Source organism: Galeopterus variegatus, unplaced genomic scaffold, assembly GCF_000696425.1.
Source record: "Galeopterus variegatus unplaced genomic scaffold, G_variegatus-3.0.2 Scaffold3673, whole genome shotgun sequence".
Classification (NCBI taxonomy): Eukaryota; Metazoa; Chordata; class Mammalia; order Dermoptera; family Cynocephalidae; genus Galeopterus; species Galeopterus variegatus.
The window spans coordinates 154214-172899 of NW_007729784.1; the positions used below are offsets into that span (position 1 = coordinate 154214).

The following is an 18686-nucleotide window of genomic DNA, read 5'->3' on the forward strand; positions in this document are numbered from 1 at the left end:
TCCCCTTTTTTTTTTTTTTTTTTTTTTTTTTGTCTTTTTCCGTGTCCGGCAACGGATCGCAACCCTCAGTGTCGCGCCCGTACCGTACCGGACTGGGACTGGCAACGGGATCGCAACCCTTGGTGTTACGCCCGCACCTCGCTCAGCCAGTGAGCGGGAACCGGTCTGTATGTGGGATCCGAACCCTTGGCGGGAGCGACGCCACACTTCCCAAGCGGCGCACTACAGCAGTGCACCACCGGGCCGGCCCCTAGAATGCCACCTTGTAACAAACACCAAAGTCAAGGGTTCAGATCCCCATATCGTCCAGCCACGTGCGTGTGTGCGTGTGTGTGTGTGTGTGTGTGTGTGTGTCCCTCTGAGATGGGGATGGAGATCAACAGCAGGACCAGACTAGATGTATTGTTTGCTGGGGCTCCCATAACAAAGTATACAGACTAGTGCCTTACATGACAGACATTTGTTTTCTCACTGTTCTGGAGGCTGGACATTGAGATCAAGATGTCAGCAGGGTTGGCTCCTTCTGAGGCTGTGAGGGAGGGTCTGTCCCAGGCCTCTCTCCTTGGTTTGTAGATGTCCATCTTCTCCCTGTATTGTCTTATCTTTCATCTGTACATGTCTGTGTCCAAATTTCCTCTTCTTATAAGGAATTGAGGAATTTTTGAAATATAGACAGACACAAAAGAAATAATGTAATAAGTATAAATATACGAGGATACTTCAAAAAGTTTGTGGAAAAATGCAATTAAAAAATAATGCTAATCTTTCCATGAACTTTTTGAAGACCTGTCGTATTCCTACCTTCCCAAATTACCAACTATACAGATTTTGTTAAATTTTTCTCGTGTAGGGCTGGCCCGGTGGCGCACTGGATAGTGCACCGCTTGGGAAGCGCGGTAGCGCTCCTGCCCGAGGGTTCGGATCCCACATGCAGACCGGTTCCCGCTCACTGGCTGAGCGAGGCGCGGGAGCAACACTGAGGGTTGCAATCCCGTTGCCGGTCCCCGGTCCGGTACGGGGGCAACACTGAGGGTTGCGATCCGTTGCCGGACACAGAAAAAGACAAAAAGACAAAAAAAATAAAAATAAAAAATTTTTTCTCGTGTATGTACTCTCTTTTCCTTTTATTTATTTAGTTCTTTAACTGAGATAGTTTTAATATCAGTAACGTACATTGAGGTGTATGACTGGATGGATTTCTACATGTGTATACTCATATAATTTAACCCCCAGATTAAGATGGACTCACCCCTGAAATTCCTTTCCTGCCAGTTCCCAGTTGATGACCACTGCTCCCCTCTACAGGGCAGCCACTGTTCCAACCTCACATGTTGAAAAAAAGGATAAATTCATTTCTGAACATTGTATAAGTGGAATCATACAATGTGTACTCTTTTTCAAGGAAAGAGGAGGTGGGTTCTTCCTCTGTACATACATTTTTAAAATTCATCATTGTTGCTGTGTGTTCAGTATTTCCCTTTTATTGCTGGGAGCAGTATTTCATCATGTGAATATACCATGATTTATTTGCTCATTCTCCTGTTGGTGAGTTTTTCATTTGTGTTTTTCCAGTTTGGGGCTATTATGAATAAAGCTGCCGTGAATATTCTGTCATGTCTTTTGGCATGTCCTCTTTGTTCTTGGGATATATCAGGAAATGGAATTGCCAGGTCGTAGAATAAACATATGTTCAGCACGAGTTTGGTCCAGCAGGATCAAGCTTTTGTATATGGTAGAAGATGAGTGGCAGGGCTCCTATTTCCGTATGGATATCCAGTTGTTCTAGCACCATTTGTTGAAAGGGCCATCCTCTGTCCGCTGAATTGCAGCAGAGTTTCTGTTGTCAATCAAGTGACCATATATATGCGAGGTCAATCTAGACTGTATCCTTTTCATCCAGTTATTTTACCTTTTTGCTATTACTTCACTGTCATAATTACTGTTGCTTTATAGTAAGTCATGAAATGTGGTAGTGTAAGGCCTCCAGATTCTGCTTCCTCAGCTGTTATAGGTCCTTTGCATTTTCATAGAAATTTTATCAGTTTCCAGAGAAAATCCTGCTGTGAAGTTTTTTGGAGTAGAGGTGAAGTCTTTGACATCTTTCATTAGATTTCTTCCTAGTTATTCGATCTCTTTTGACGTTACTGCAAATGATAATGTTTTTTAAATTGTATTTTCCTGTTGTTTTTGTTTTATTGAAATACAACGGATTTTGGGCCGGCCCGGTGGCACACTGCTACAGTGCGCCGCTTGGGAGCGCGGTGGCGCTCCTGCCGAGGGTTCGGATCCCACATACAGACCGGTTCCCGCTCACTGGCTGAGCGAGGTGCGGGCGTAACACCGAGGGTTGCGATCCCGTTGCCGGACACGAAAAAAAAGACAAAAAAAAAAAAAAAATACAACGGATTTTAAATATTGATCTTATGCCTAGGAATTTTGCTAAATTCACTTTAGCAAAATAGCTTATTACAAATAAGCTTTTGGATTTTAAATGTGCACAATAATTTTTTGGCAAATATAGACAGTTTTACTTCTTCCTTTCCAGTGTTTATATTGTTAATTTCTTTGTAGCCTTGTTTCTAGGACTTCCATTAAATGTTGACTACAAGTGGTGATAATAGAAATCCTTGTCATATACCTCACCTAAGGGTAAAGTACTCAATATTTCACCACTGAGTCTTGTTTTAACTGTAGGTTTTCTTTATATATATCCTTTATTAGAATGAGGAAGTTTCCTTTTTTGTTTTTAGTTTCCTGAGAGTTTTTCTTTTTATCACACATGGGTATTAAATTTTGTCAAATGTTTTTCCTCCATCTAGTGAGATAATCATATAATTTTATCCCTTTATTCTGTTAAGGGAGGGAATTATATTGGTATATTATTTAGCAATGTTTAACCAACCTTGCATTCCTGAGATAATTCCCATTTGGTTGTGCTGTATTATCCCTTTAATAGATCTCTGAATTCAATTTTTTAATATTTCAATTAGTATTTTTTTGTCTACATTAAAGGAAAGATATTGGCCTGTACTTTTCCTTTCATGTAGTGTCTTATCAGGTTGTGACATCAACGTTGTGCTCTCATAAAATGAGTTGGGAAACAGTTATTCATTTTCTGTTTTCTGAAAGCGTTAAAGATTGCTGTTATTTCTTCCTTAAATATTTGGAAAAAATATATCCATGAAGCCAGCTGACCTTGGAGTTTTCTTGTGGCTGTTTTTTATTTATGAATTCAATTTCTTTAATAGGATATAGAAAATCTGAGTAATCCTATTTCTTCTGGTGTGTCTTTTTTTGTAACAGCTGTACGGACGTATAGTTTACATACCATACAATTCACACATTTAAAGTGCACAATTCAGTGGTTTTTAGTATAGTCACAGTGTTGTGCAGTCATCACCCCAATCAATTTTAGGACATTTTAATTACTTCAGAATGAAATTCCATATCATTACCTGTCACCCCCTTATCCTGACATGTTCAACCCCAGCCCTGAGCAGCCACTAATCTATGCTCTGTCTCTACAGATTTTGAGAGCTGGCCAGGTTCAGTAGTTTGATCCCTGTACTGGCCAGCAAAAATAAATTAGTAGATAGATAGATTTGCCTATTCTGCACATTTCTAATAAGTTAAATTATATAATATGTGGTCTTTTGATTGTTTCTTTCACTTAGCATACTGTTTTCAAGGTTTATTCATGTTGTAATGTATATCAGTACATCATTCCTTTATAGAAAAGGAATGGGATTTTCTTAATTTTTTCAAGTTGTTCATTGCTAGTGTATGAAGATACAAATGATGTTTTTGTGTTCATCTTGTATCCTACAACTTGGCTGAATTCATCTATTAGCTCTAATAGTTTGTTATGGATTCTTTGGTATTTTCTATATATTAGATCACGTGGTCTATGAATAGAGATAGTTTTACTTTTTTCTTTCTAATTTGGGTTCCTTTTCTTCCTTTTCTTGTGTATTTGCTCTGGCTAGAACTTCCAGTATGGTAAATAGAAACAGTGAAAGCGGGCATCCTTGTCTTTCTCCTGATCTTTGGAGGAAACCTACCTGTCTCTTAGACTCGGGTGTGATGTTAGCTGTGGGTTTTTCATGAATGCTTTTTATTGTGTTGAGGAAGCTCCCTGCTGTTCCTACAATGTTGAATGATTTTATCATGAAAGTGTTTTGGATTTTGTCAAACGCTTTTTCTGTATCAATTGAAAGTCATGTGGCTTCCTTCCTTCATTCTGTTAATGTGATATATTAAATTGATTGATTTTCTTGTGGTGAGCTAGCTTGCATTCCTAGAATAAATTGTTTGATCGTAGTACATAATCCTTTTTATGATGCTGGATTTGATTTGCTACAATTTTGTTGAGGACTTTTGTACCTATATTCATTAGGAATATTGATCTATAGTTTTCTTGTGATTTCTTTATCTGGCTTTGGTTCAAAGTAACTCATAAAATGAGTTAGAAAGTGTTCCCCCTTATTTGGTTTTTGGAAGAATTAAGGGAGGATTGATGTTAATTTTTTAAATGTTTGGGAGAATTCACCAGTGAAACCGGCTGATCTTGGCTTTTCTTTGTTGGGAGGATTTTGATTGCTGAATCAGTCTCCTTGTATGGGTCTGTTCAGATTTTCTCTTTCCTTTTGAGCCAGATTTGGTAGTTTTGGGGCTTCTAGAAATTTGTCCATTTCTACTATGTTATCTAATTTGTTGGTGTATAGTTGTTCATTATATTCTCTTATTGTCCTTTTTATTTCTGTAAGGTTGGTAGTAGTGGCCCCACTTTCATTTAGATTCTTGTATATAGTTAGATTATTGATTTGAGAACTTTTTTGATGTAGGTGGGGAGCTGTAAATTTTACTCTAAAGCACTGCTTTTTAGGTGCATCCCATAGTTTTGGCAGTTAGTGTTTTTTTTTTTTGTCTTTTTGTCTTTTTTCCGTGTCCGGCAACGGATCGCAACCCTCAGTGTTGCCCCCGTACCGGACCGGGGACCGGCGACGGGATCGCAAGCCTCGGCGTTGCTCCCGCGCCTCGCTCAGCCAGTGAGCGGGAGCCGGTCTGTACGTGGGATCCGAACCCTCGGACGGGAGCGCTGCCGCGCTTCCCAAGCAGCGCACTATCCAGTGCGCCACCGGGCCGGCCCGGCAGTTAGTGTTTTTATCTGAGTAGTCTCAGTGTATTTTCTAATTCCTCTTTTGATTTTTCCCTTGATCTTGTAGCAAAGTGGAATTTCCCATTTGTGTGGCCCCCAGGAACATCACACACTCACACTAGCATATACTTGACATTTAGCAGGTTGTTAAAATTTTTCTAGTTTTATCTTCCTATTGTCATCTATGGAGTTTGGTGGCATCTACTCCAGTACGCAAACAAGCAGGTCCTGATTCTCCCTTTACGTGCCTATCTCTCTCCTGATAGGTTCAATAAGAAACAATTTTCAATTTTCCCAGCTTTGTTCTTGTTGTGAGGATGTGAGCATTGCTCTTTTTAACACTCTGCATCTCTAAACTCCAAAGCCACAGTGTATGGTTGTAATTTTTTCTAATTTGATGAGATATATTGTCCATTTTGTTCTTTTTAATGTGTAAAGTACACCAGAAAATTGTGTTATGCAGAGGTTATCCTATTATGTCAGTTAGTCGATTGGTTAATTTTGTCGTTGTGTGTGTGTAGCTGGCCGGTACAGGGATCAAACCCTTGACCTCGGAGTTACCAGCACCACACTCTAACCAACTGAGCTAACCTAACCAGCCAGCCCAATTTTGTCATTTAAATCTTTTATATCAGTGGTCAGCAAATTTTTTCTGGGTCAGTAGGCTTTGTGGGAAATATGATTTCTGCTGCAACCACTGAACACTGCCATTTGTAGTGCTATAGCAGCCATAGATAATGCATGAGAAAATGAATGTGGCTGTGTTCCATTAAAATTTTATTTACAGAAAAATAGTGATGGCTGGATTTAGCCTTTGGGCTGTAGCTGGCTGACTCCAGTTATATATCCCTATTGTTTTTTTCAATCTGCTTTTCCATGAGTTACTGAGACAATTGTATTAAAACCACTAATTATAATAGTAGATCTGTGTATCTCCATACCATGTCTATGTATCTCATTTCTCTCACTTTGTTTTTATATGTCAGTTCTGTTAGTAAATACTGAACCATTGCTTAGAATGGAAATACAGAGGTAGGTTCCTGTGAGCCTCTGGTCATATTTTCATCAACCACTCAATACATAATTTTGTTTTATGTACCTTTCTGTTTAAACACACCTTAAATAATATTCTTGATTCATAAACATAGAACTAGTGACCAACAGCACAATAACTAATGACAGAACAAACCTTACCTAACCCAGGCATTTTCTCCATGAGGCATATCACAGCTCTCTTGTGCTTAGAAACACTAGACAGCACGTCAGTGCTATAGTTGAGAACTAATTAAAAAGGTGAAATCATCAAGAAAAAGCACAAAAATGTGAAAAATTTGGCCCTAAATAGACTGAGAAAAAGATACTTGTTTATAGTATCAGAACTAAAGAAAGAAGGCAAAATATCACCCTGTTCAACCTCAGCTGGGAACATTTGTGTCAGGCAACTTAAATTTTGTGTTATATTGTATATGTCCATGAGTGACCACAAAATCATTAGGGGTATTGATTTTTAGGCTACAAATAAACTTTAGTGAGTAGGTGAATTCACAAATACATGACATGTGAATAATGAGAAATGATTGTATTTGGAAGCTATGTTTTCAAGTGCAAACCAGTTTAGGCTTATTATATCTTCTGTTGAAAGGACCTTTTTATCATTATAAATTGTTATGCATTGCTTTTATAATTCTTTCTTATCTTAAAATCTACTGTTTCAATGTTAACCACATCAGCTTTCTTTTGGTTAATGATTATATGATATATCTTTTTCCATCCTTTTACTTTCAATCTACATATATCTCTATATAAAAAAATGTGTTTTGGGGCTGGCTGGGTAGCTAAGTTGATACAGCACAGTATTATAACACCAAAGTCAAGGGTTCCGTACCAGACAGCTGCAGGGAAAAAAAAAGTGTTTTCTTTGTTTTTTTTTTTTAATGCTGTCAAATAGTCTTTTCTTTAACTGGATTGTTTAGTCCAGAGGTCAACACATTTTTTTCTGTAAAGGAACAGTAGTAAATATTTTCAGTTTTGACAGCCACGATGTCTCTGATGAAACTTTTCAGTGCTGATGTTTCAGCACAGAAGCAGCAATAGACAATTTTAAATGACTGGGTGTGGCTATGTTCCAGTACAACTTATTTAAAAAGCAGCAAGCCAAATTTGGCCCACAGGCTGTAATTTGCTGACCCCTGCCCTAAAGTATGCCCAGGGTAGTCCATTGGATAAAAAACTGTAGGATGTTTATTTATAATTTTTGGCTACAAAAAGGAGAAAAAACAAAAGTTTCACTAATATATCTATTGATAATACATGTATATAAATTACAAATATATAAATTAACTATGTTATAAACATTTTACTAATTGAGTACTTTCAAAGTATAAGATAAAATTAGATTTAAAATAGTCATCCTTTATATTCATTAACTTTAAGCTCTTTATTGTAAACATGATAAGAATTATTTTCATGGGTATTTTCTGTGCCACCTAATTCTGAACCCTTTAGGTTGAACAGAAATGTGTTGTTACAGGAATTAGTGTCATTCGAGGACGTCACTGTGGAGTTCACGGAGGAGGAGTGGCAGCACATGGGCCCTGCTCAGAGGACCCTGTACAGAGATGTGATGCTGGAGAACTACAACCACCTCGTCTCACTGGGTGAGCATATAAGCATAACTTACCCTTGTAACTCTGTATAGAAGACATTTCCTTTTTATGCGCCAGTACATATGAATACTTTATTTAAAAAGTTAAATATTATTTAGGTTTTTCATTCGTGAGTCTAAAGTAACTAAACCTTTTTGAGGGCTAAAAAGAATGTTTGTGTTGTCAACTCCCAGTGACATATTCAAATGAGCGCCTTCATGATGGTGCTTTTGAAGCTGTATCTTCCACTTTTGGAGACCAAAAAGCTCCAATATCTGCAGTCCTCAACTGTTCCCTATTTACAGGGTACTGCATTTTCAAACCAGAGGTGATCTTCAAGTTGGAGCAAGGAGAAGAGCCTTGTTTCCCAGAGGAGGAATTTTCAAACCAGAGTCACCCAAGTGAGTTACTGAGCAATGGCAGACAGAATTCTGTGGGTAATTAGACTTTAGAAAGTCAGTTTAGGGGTGAACACCTTTGTATTGCAAGACTTTTCTTAGAAAGCCCAAAGGCACAAAAAGCACCAGTCAAAAGAAAGTATTAATAAATTTAAGTCCATTAAAATTAATAACTTTGTTCAGAAAAGATACCATTAAAAGTGCGAAAACACAAGCCACAGAGTAGCTGAATATGTACATAGTGCAAGGATAAGCTTCCTGAAAACATAGAGAACTTCTGCAAGTCAATGTGGTAAGCAACCCAATTGAAAAATGGGCAGAAGACTGGGAACAAGAACTTTTGACGCATATCCACTGACTAGAAGTGTAAACTGGTAAAGCCACTATGAAATCAGGAGGATGTTATCTAGTCAAGGTAAAGTTTTCATACATTGTAACCAGGCAATCCCTTTCTTAACTGTATACCCTACAATGTATGATTGTATTCTCTTGACTGCGTAAAAGAATATTAATGGCAATATTGATTATATTTGTGAAAATTTGGGCTCATCAGCAATAGAACAGAGATATATTTGTATTCTTTAAGGGAGAATCATACAGCCATGTAAAATCTGTGATTACAAACATAATGTTAAGAAAGAGAAACTAAAAAATATAAACATGCATACATGATTACATTTATGTGAAGATCAGGAACAGGCAAAACTCAACAACATTTTTAGGAATTCATATATTGGTAGTAAAACTATAAAGAAAAGCAAGAAAATGATTACATAAATATTAGGAAAGTGGTGAACTCTAAGTGTGAAGAAGTTGTTAGCCAGACAGGGATGAATAGGGATTTTTGCAAAGTCATTTGTGTTCTGTTTCTTTACATGGTTTCTAATTCTATGAGTATTCACTCAATACTGCTAAGTTGCACATAAAAATTTTATGCATATAAATATTGTTTCATGCATAAAGTGTTAAGAGATGAGCCAGAAGTAGCAGATATTTCCAGTATAACCTATCAAGGACGGGCATTTAGAATACATAAAGCGTTCAAACCTTTCTTAAATGTCATCTTTGCAGGAAGGCCTTCCATGATACCCCATTTAAAATTACACCACTCATATCAGATTGAAATATGAAAACTTACCACAGGATGGTCAGGTTCACTTATTTTTCATTTCTGATAGAATAAATCAGAGGTACAATAGCCAGAATGGAGCGGTAAATCCAATTTAGTTTAGCAAAAATGGATTTTCTTTTCATCAGTTTTATACTTGTTTGTTTCTGTGAATCACAGCAATGGGTTAGAGCCTGAGCTACAAACGTCTTCATTTAATCTCAAGGAAGTTGGTCCCATTATAAATTTAATTTGATGTTGAAGAGTTAATAGAAATGAGGAATATCAAACTGGAAGAGTGTAGACAATTGAGTATTCTACCAGTATAGTCTAGACAGTGTCAGGACCTAGACTGTAATTTACCTCCTCAAAACACACCCTTCCCCTGTTGGGCCTATTCTGTGAATACAATTATCTCCTGACTTTTCTTGTTCCTCTACTTAACTCTTTATCTTCATTTTATTCCTCCCATTCTCTGATTTTCTTGCTCCCTGAAATAACCACCTTTATAAAACTCTAATTTCTGCCTTCCTTTTCTTTCCTTTATCTACTCAGGAAAAAAGTATGTCATATGCAGACTTGTATTCATTACCAATTTTCTCTCCCATTTGCACTATGTTGATATTTTTTAAAGGAGGGAAGTTGTAGGCATACACACACACACACACACACACACACACACAATCTTGAGAAACAAGAGAATGAAATGCAACATAGGCTATATGTCTGTAAGCCCTACCCATAACAGATGTAAGATTCATAAGATGTTTTCAATTTTCTCAGTTTTAAAAGATTACAAAGATAATGACCTGATCAAGAGGAACAAGAAAATCAAAGGCAAATACTTGGAGCAAGTAATAATTATCAATAACAGAACCCTGACTAGAGAGAAAGTTTGGGGAAAACCATTTAATCTGCACATAGCTCCTGTTTCTTCAACAAAGATGCCCTGCAGATGTGACTCATCAGGAGTGAAATTGCAAAGTATTTCTGAACTTATCATTAATAATAGAAACTATTCAACAAAGAAAGGTTGCTATAATGTATGTGAGAATTTGCCTTTCAAAATTAAGTTTGAGAGAACTCAGACTGGAGAGAAATTTTATGAATATAATAGAAACATGAAAGCCCTCAGTTATAAAGAAAATCTTCCTGAGCATCAAAAGTTTCAAACTTTGGAGCAAGCTTTTGAATGTAATGCAGTTGGGAAAACCTGTGATACTATTGACTGTTCCTGTAAATATGATGAAGTTAGTAAACACTGTAATATGAGAACTCTCTTTGACCACAAGAAAACTGACACAGGGGAGAAACACCCCCATCTTAAACAATGTGGGAAATCTTTCTTTGAAAAGCCATCTGTGGAGGAGTACAATAAATGTAACATGGCTGTGAAACATTATGAATGTAACACAACTGGAAGTAATTTCAGCAGGAAGTCGCACCTCACTCAACCTCAGAGAACTGTAGCAGGAGAGAGTTCATTGGTATGTGGTGACAGAACACAAACTGGGGATAAATCCTTTGAATATCATGAAAATAGGAAATCCTACCAGATATCGGCCTGCAAAGTACGCCAGAGAGTGCATTCTGAGATAAAACCCTATAAATGTAATGAATGCGGGAAATCCTTCTGTCAGAAAGGACATCTCATTCAACATCAGAGAACTCACACAGGAGAGAAACCATTTGAATGTAATGAATGTGGAAAGACTTTCTCCCAGAAGTCACACCTCAGTACACATCAGAGAATTCATACAGCAGAGAAACCCTATAGATGTAATGAATGTGGGAAAACTTTTGTCCAGAAGTCAACTCTCAGGGGACATCAGAGAATTCACACAGGAGAGAAACCCTATGAATGTAGTGAATGTGGGAAAACTTTTGTTCAGAAATCAACCCTCAGAGATCATCATAGAATTCACACAGGGGAGAAATCCTTTCAATGTAATGAATGTGGAAAGACTTTTGGCCAGAAGTCAAACCTCAGAATACATCAGAGAACTCATAGTGGGGAGAAAACTTATCAATGTAATGAATGTGAAAAATCCTTCTGGCGAAAAGACCATCTCATTCAACATCAGAAAACTCACACAGGAGAAAAACCATTTAAATGTAATGAATGTGGGAAAACTTTTGCCCGGACATCAACCCTCAGAGTGCATCAAAGAATTCACACTGGGGAGAAACCATTTAAATGTAATGAATGTGGGAAAAATTTTGTCCGGAAAGCAATCCTTAGTGATCATCAGAGAATTCATACAGGGGAGAAACCCTTTCAGTGCAATAAATGTGGGAAAACTTTTGGCCAGAAATCAAACCTCAGAATACATCAGAGAACTCACAGTGGGGAGAAAACTTATGAATGCAATGAATATGGGAAGTTGTATAAGAAGTCAACTCTTAGGTGCATACCAGAGAATTCAGGGAGAGGGGAGCCCTACTGATGTAAGTACTGTAGAAAGTCCTTCTGACAAAAAGACCGCCACAATAGACATCAGAAATAGTCATGGGAAAAACCAGATGAATGCAGTGATTGTAAGAAAACAGTCCCAGAAGACAGTCCTCACAATATATCAGAGAATTCCCACAGGAGAGAAACCATATGAATATAGGAAGAACTTGTCCAAAAGGCAATCCTCAGGGTATATCAAAGAATTCACACAGGCTTCTGTTTCGTTCAAGGAACTATGGAAAGTCCTTTTGAATGAAGTCATACCCCATTAGATAACTCACACACATCACACAGGTACTGATCTCTCCACCAGTGCCAACTTTATTTTTCCTCTAGGCACATAGCTGTTCTAAATTCCCCAATCTCTCTTTCCTCTAAGTGGGGCTTTGACTGGAATGTGGGTGCCCAGGATGTACACCACATCCAGGACTTGCCTAACAAATTGCCAGGGCCCTGTCATAAAGAAACTGGTGCAATCTTGAGGACAACCTTAGTGTGATACATTAACATGGCACAGCATGAGATAAAAGTACCCAGGGCTACCGAATACATCTGTGGAGCAAAATTCTTCCCTTCCACATCTTTACCATTTGAATATCTCCTGAGGAAACTGGTGCAATCTTGAGGACAACCTTAGTGTGATACATTAACATGGCACAGCATGAGATAAAAGTACCCAGGGCTACAGAATACATCTGTGGAGCAAAATTCTTCCCTTCCACATCTTTACCATTTGAATATCTCCTGAGAAAAATTTAAGCTTGTATTTTATTGACCTCTTACATGTTTGGGTCTATTTGTTCCTACATGTAATTTAGATATCCTTCTGCTAGGAAAGCAGGGAACTGCTGTGTAGGCCAAACTTAAGTCAGCCAGAAGGTTCAGACCTTATCACAAGGTTACTAAGTCAAGAAGTCCCTCAAAGATTATAAGGAAATTTATACAATAAGCATCCTTTCAGTGCAATGAAATAGGTGGTACCACCTGATACAGGGCTTTGGATGGACCTAAAATGTTAGATGTTTTATTGGTTGAAAGGTGAGCAGCCACCATGCAGCTCTAAGTAAATATGCCTTGTTGTTGACACAAAGCCACTCTTTACATCTCCTGACACCTTTGTATACCCCAAGCACAACTACTTTAAGGAGAAAAAGGTTTCCCTGCTCCAAAGGAGACCAAAGGCTGTTGGCGTCCATTCGGGTATTCTGGGGGAACTTCCGAGGAGGGGAAGGACTCAAACTTTTATCAATCCAATGGATACAACTATGGAGTGTACATAAAGCAAATGTATTTCACAGGGCCTGGTTTTCCAAAGCCTTGCAGTTTCAAATGTTAACCTTGCAAGAGACAGGAAACTTTCCCCAGGCCATAGTCTCTGTTGTAAGATAAAGAACTGTAACACAGCAATGTTGCTGGCTCAAGGACAGACAAGTTACTGATTAATATGTAAAGATACTGGGAAGGGATTGCTGTAAGAAGAGAGAATGTTTGCTAAGATCAAGCTTTTGTTGGTGGGTCAACTTAACCTCTTACAAATTGCATTATGGAATGACACTTTGCTTGTTACCAGCCTCTATTGTTAAACTATTACCCCACCTATGTTCTTTTTCTGTAACTTTCTGGCCTGGAAAATAAATGTGGGGAGAGAACCCCAATTCATGGTTAATTTCCCAAAAGGAAGGAATGCCTCTCTCTTGAGGGTACTGGGAGATTAACCCCTTTGGGGCTTCTCACTGCTCGGAAGAGGTGGGCTTTGAGTACTCCTTTTTGTGGCTCCATCACCCACAGGAAGAGTGGTGATAAATCCATGGGAGACAAAGCAACAGCAAACAAAGCAGTAAAAGAGGAATTGCGGGGGAGGGGAAGCCACAGAAAACAAATGTAAAATGACATAAAAATTGAACTATATCAATAATAAAATTAAATAAGTGGATTAAACAATCCAGTAAAAAGGAAGAGATGGTCAGATCAGTTAACAGAAAAAAGATCCAAGTATATACTGTCTAAGGAGACACAAATTAGATTCAAAGATACAAAAAGACTGGAAGTAAGGAGATGGAAAAAGATATTTCATCCAAACAGCAACGAGAAGAAAACTGGAGTGGCTATAGTATTAGACAAAACAGACTTTTAAAAAAATGTTATTAGATATAAAGAGAGACATTTTATAATAACAAAATGGTCAGTCCATCAGGAAGACACTATAACAATTATAAACACATATGCACCTAACAATTGAGCCAAAACTACATGAAACTAAAACTGATAGAAATGAAAGGAGAAATAAACAATTAAACATTAATAGTTGGAGACTTCACTGACCCACTTTAAATAATGGATAGAATAACCAGACAGAATATCAATAAGGAAACAGAGGATGTGAACACTATAAATCAACTAGACGGTAGACATACACAGAAAACACTGTACCCAATAATTTCAGAATACACATTCTTCTCAAGTGCACATGGAACATTCTCCAGAATAGACCATATATTGGGCCACAAAACAAGCCTCAATAAACTTAAAAATATCGAAATAATACTATCTTCTGTGACCCCAGTGAAATGAACTTTGAAATTAACAAATTGGGAAACTTACAAATATGTGGAAATAATTAATGAATCAAAGAAGAAAGTAACAAGGGAAAGTAGAAAATACCTTGTAATGACCGAAAATAAAGGCCCAACATACCAAAATTCATAAGATGAAGCAAAAGCAGTGCTTAACAGAAAATCTATAGCTGTAAACTCCTATATAAAAAAGGGGAAGGTTCATTTTTCAATCTCTGTATTGGCCAACCACCCCCAAAAAGGGGAGGGGTGATATCAATAACCTAAACAGCTATCCTAATACAAAGGAAAAAGAAGAGCAAACTAAATTTAAAGCAAGTAGAAGGAAAGAAAAAATAGAGTGAAAATTAAAGAATAGAAAAATAAAGAAAATTAATAAAACCAAAAGCTAGTCTTTGAAATGATTAACAAAACTGACAAATCTTTCCAAATCTTTACTTAGATTAACCAAGATAAAAAGAGAGAAGATTCAAATTTTTAAAATCAGAAATGAAAAAGGGGACATTACAGCTGACTTACAGAAATTTTAAAAAATGATTATACAGGAATATTATGAACAATTTTAAGTCAATAAATTAGATAACAGCAAAATTAACAAATTTCTAGAAAGACAGAAACTACAGAAGGTAGGTCAAGAAGACATAGAAAATCTAAGTAAATATAAATCATTAATTCAAAAACTAGCCACAAAGAAAAGCCAATGCCCAGATGGCTTCACTGCTAAATTCTACTGTTTAAAGAAGAATCAATAACGATTCTTCACAAACTTCCAAAAAATAGAAAAAGAAACACTTCCTATCCCACTCAATGAGGCCAGTATTACCCTGATACCAAATCCAGATAAAGACAAGAAAACTACAGACCAATATCTCTAATGAATTCAGATGTAAAAATCCTCATCAAAATACTAGCAAACAAATCTAGCAATATATTATATGTTTTCTACATCATTATTAAGTGGGATTAATCCCAGGAACACAATATTCGAAATCATGGGAGGAAAGAGCTAAGGTGTTTGTGTATCAAACTGTTATGGCAGAAAACAAAACCTATAGGGAGAGACCCACAATCAACTCCTTACTTCCTCAGGTCTGAGACCTCCACAACAAGCCTGCCAGGGGACAGAGCTTATACTTTAAGGTCCAGAACACAAGGAAACTCAGGCAGAAATTTGAACCCCAAGATGCTGTAGCCCAGGACCTTGCCAGCTTGTCACTTTGCCTATCTCCTCCACATTCCATGCTCCAATTTTCTTCTTCCCTAAAAAACTCCCACAGGAACTCTTGAAATTGGTTCCTTGTTAAACTCAGGGCAGGATCCAAAAGAAACCTGCAGGTCTCCAATGAACCACTTCTGTAATCCCTAATAGGCCTCTGAGGCTCCAGAAGTCCCATGGCAGATCATGTCACCAGTTGATAGGTTTCAAAATGGATCTGGGATGAGTGCTCCTGTAGGTCCTCCTCAGCCTTTCAGGAGTGTGGCAGCAGCAGGCAGTGCCCCACGTATCCATGTTCTTTACATCCCTGAGGACTGTACATGGTCTGAAGGACAAGACCGTCAGGAACCAAACTACCTTCCCGAAACTGAGACTCCTCGGGAATCTCCCTGTTCTCAGCCACACAGTTTGGGTGGGATTGACTCTAAAGTCACCAGTAAGGATATCCCTGATTAGCTTAATCCAGCAAATCTATCCCTCTGTCTCTAGTGACTGGCTCAGAGATAGGTATGACAGTATGTCAATTTGCTTTTGCTGCAAAACCAAACTATCCTGAAATTAAATGGGATAGTTTAAAACAACATTTGTTATTTCTCACAGTTCTGTGGGTAGGCAGATGGTTCTTCTGTCCTGGAATGGTTCAGCTAAGGCCAGATGGTCTAAGTCTTACGGTGTCCTCACTTTCATATTTGGCAGTTGGAAGGCCAGTTGGTCATGGACTTGAGGTGGTGCTCAGCTGGGACCACTTATTTCTGCTCCATGTGGTGTCTTAATCTCTAGGCTTCTTCACATGGGGGGCTCAGAGTTCCAAAGAACCATTTTCAAATCTCTACTTGCATCACACATAAAAGGTGTCACATTGGCCAAAGCAAGTTACATGTTCAAACCCGACTGACTGTGGGAGAGAAGTATGCATGGGTGTGGTTACAGGGAGGTGTGAACAAATTTGGGGTCACTGTAGCAACAATCTACCACACCCAGTATTATCCAGGAATCTTGAGTCCTGAGAAAGACAAGCTTCTAATCTCTGCCTTGGGGCTAGTTGTGAAGATCCTTCCCATGGTCAGTGTGGTATAAGGATGTGAGCCATTTTGCAACCATGAGAAGAGAATTTAGAGCTGCTCAGGTGGGGTGGGGACAAGGGATCAAGTACAGAGTAAGGATTAAAACAGAGCAGAGGGACAGAAAGAAACCAGGATCCTCCTGACATTGTTAGAGCTACTAAATGAATCAAGCTCTCCTAAGGACTTTTCAGTCACATAAGCCATTAAGTTTCCTTTCTTTTTTTTTTTGTCTTTTGTCTTTTTTTGTCTTTTTCCGTGTCCGGCAATGGATCGCAACCCTCAGTGTTGCCCCCGGACCGGACCGGGGACCGGCAACGGGATTGCAACCCTCGGCGTTGCTCCCGCGCCTCGCTCAGCCAGTGAGCGGGAACCGGTCTGTTCGTGGGATCCTAACCCTCGGGCGGGAGCGCCGCCGCGCTTCCCAAGCGGCGCACTATCCAGTGCGCCACCGGGCAGGCCCCAAGTTTCCTTTCATTTAAGCCAGTGGGAATTACATTACTGGACTCGCAACCCAAAGCATCCTGATATGGTGTGAAGATAAAGAGTAGGTATGGTCAGAGAGAGTAGAGATACAGGGTAAAGAAATTGTTCTTAGTTTTCAATTGAGACCCATAAATGTTTATATGTTAAAATGAGGCAGCCAGCAGAGGAGAGATTGAAGATACAAGAACAGAACATTGAAAAAGTAATTTCTCTGGGAAAATAGGGTTAGGACACAAGTGAAGGGATTACTTAGCTCTGGGCAGATGGAATGCCTGAGAGCAGCTGGCACAAGGCCCTCGACAAATGTTTGTTGAATAAAGAGACTGAAGACGAGGGATCTTCTGATAGATTCTTCCCTCACAAATCAGAATCAGGCTACGACCGGCTTCCAGAGGCTCAATTCTCCACAGCATGGCTCTTCCCGACCCTCCCTCAGAGGACGGACTGAACCTTGGCTTTTTGAGCACCCCGCTTTCGCGTCCATGCAGCATTTACTCAGGCATTTCAGGAACGTCAGAGGAAGGAGTCCCAGCCATCACAGAACTTCATGGGCTCTCCCTCCCACCACAGCAGTGTTTTCCAAATGCAGACCTCGGAAACGTGCAGCAAGATCATGGGGACGGGGCGGGGGGCGCTGAAATGCAGATTCCGGGCCCCGTTTACTGAGTCGGACTCTGAAGGAGAGAATCTGCATTTTAACATTCTCCGTGGCGGTCTTTACGCCGCTCTGCCAGATGCACACAGTTTGAGAGCCGGGGCCGGCTCGTTCCTCCATCCCCAGCATAATATGCATGAGGTGCGCACAGAAGCTGGTCAGCGGCACGTGACTTCCCTCTGTTCCTCTGGCTCCGCTGGACGCGTCCTCGAGTCCCTGCTCAAGCGTCGTCTGCACAGCCCGGGTGGGCCGGCTCCCAGCGTCTGCGTGCGGGCGGTCCTGGGAGACGCCGGAGACACTCCTGCTTCTGACAGGTTCCAAGCCCTGCCAGGCCGGCGCTAGCCCCACCCCTCGTGCTGCATTGGGGGCGGGGCGTGCGGAGCTGTGTGCCAGCGGTGGGCGGGGCCGGGGCGGAGCATGGGTGTGCCGTGGCGCGGCAGGCTGGACTCCACGGCGCAGACCTCGGCCAGGGCAGGGCCTCCGGGGCGAGCTCTGGAGTTGCCGGGTTCCCCTGGGCGGGTTGGCCGGGAGACGGACCCTTTCCAGGCTGCGTACTCGTCAAATACAGTCAAAGTTTAGAGGAAGCTGGCATATGACATGAAAAGGTGATTAGGATTCCACCTTCATAAAGCGTTTACTGAACGTGTGTTCTTGTGATCAGTGAGCTAGGTTGGGAATTATTCCATTCCTCAGTGATTTTTCACAGAATCCTGAACAATAGTGGTAGAGTTTCCCCTCAGCCGGGGAGCGTCCTCCAGGTGGGGCCTGATGGGAATTGCGACTTCAAATCTGACTCAAAGCAATCTGGTGAAGAAAGAAACATGAAACTCATGGGTAATATCTAATACGTTTTAGCAGTAATTTTAACTTACGCCTGCTTTTTCATCCAGTCACTGACAGTCTTGTTGACAGAAATGAGAACCAGTCACCG

At 39.7% G+C, this 18686-nt stretch overlaps 1 protein-coding gene across 1 annotated transcript in view; it reads left to right on the forward strand.

The window, feature by feature from the left end:
- LOC103601308 (zinc finger protein 782-like) overlaps nucleotides 1-12044 on the forward strand; it is a 52597-nt gene extending 40553 nt beyond the window's left edge. Inside the window, 2 exon segments of the mRNA XM_008585688.1 lie at nucleotides 10890-11697; nucleotides 11932-12044. Of these exon segments, the coding sequence (XP_008583910.1) occupies nucleotides 10890-11697; nucleotides 11932-12020 (897 nt within the window). The 3' untranslated portion in view covers nucleotides 12021-12044.
- Nucleotides 12045-18686: the final 6642 nt, after the last annotated feature.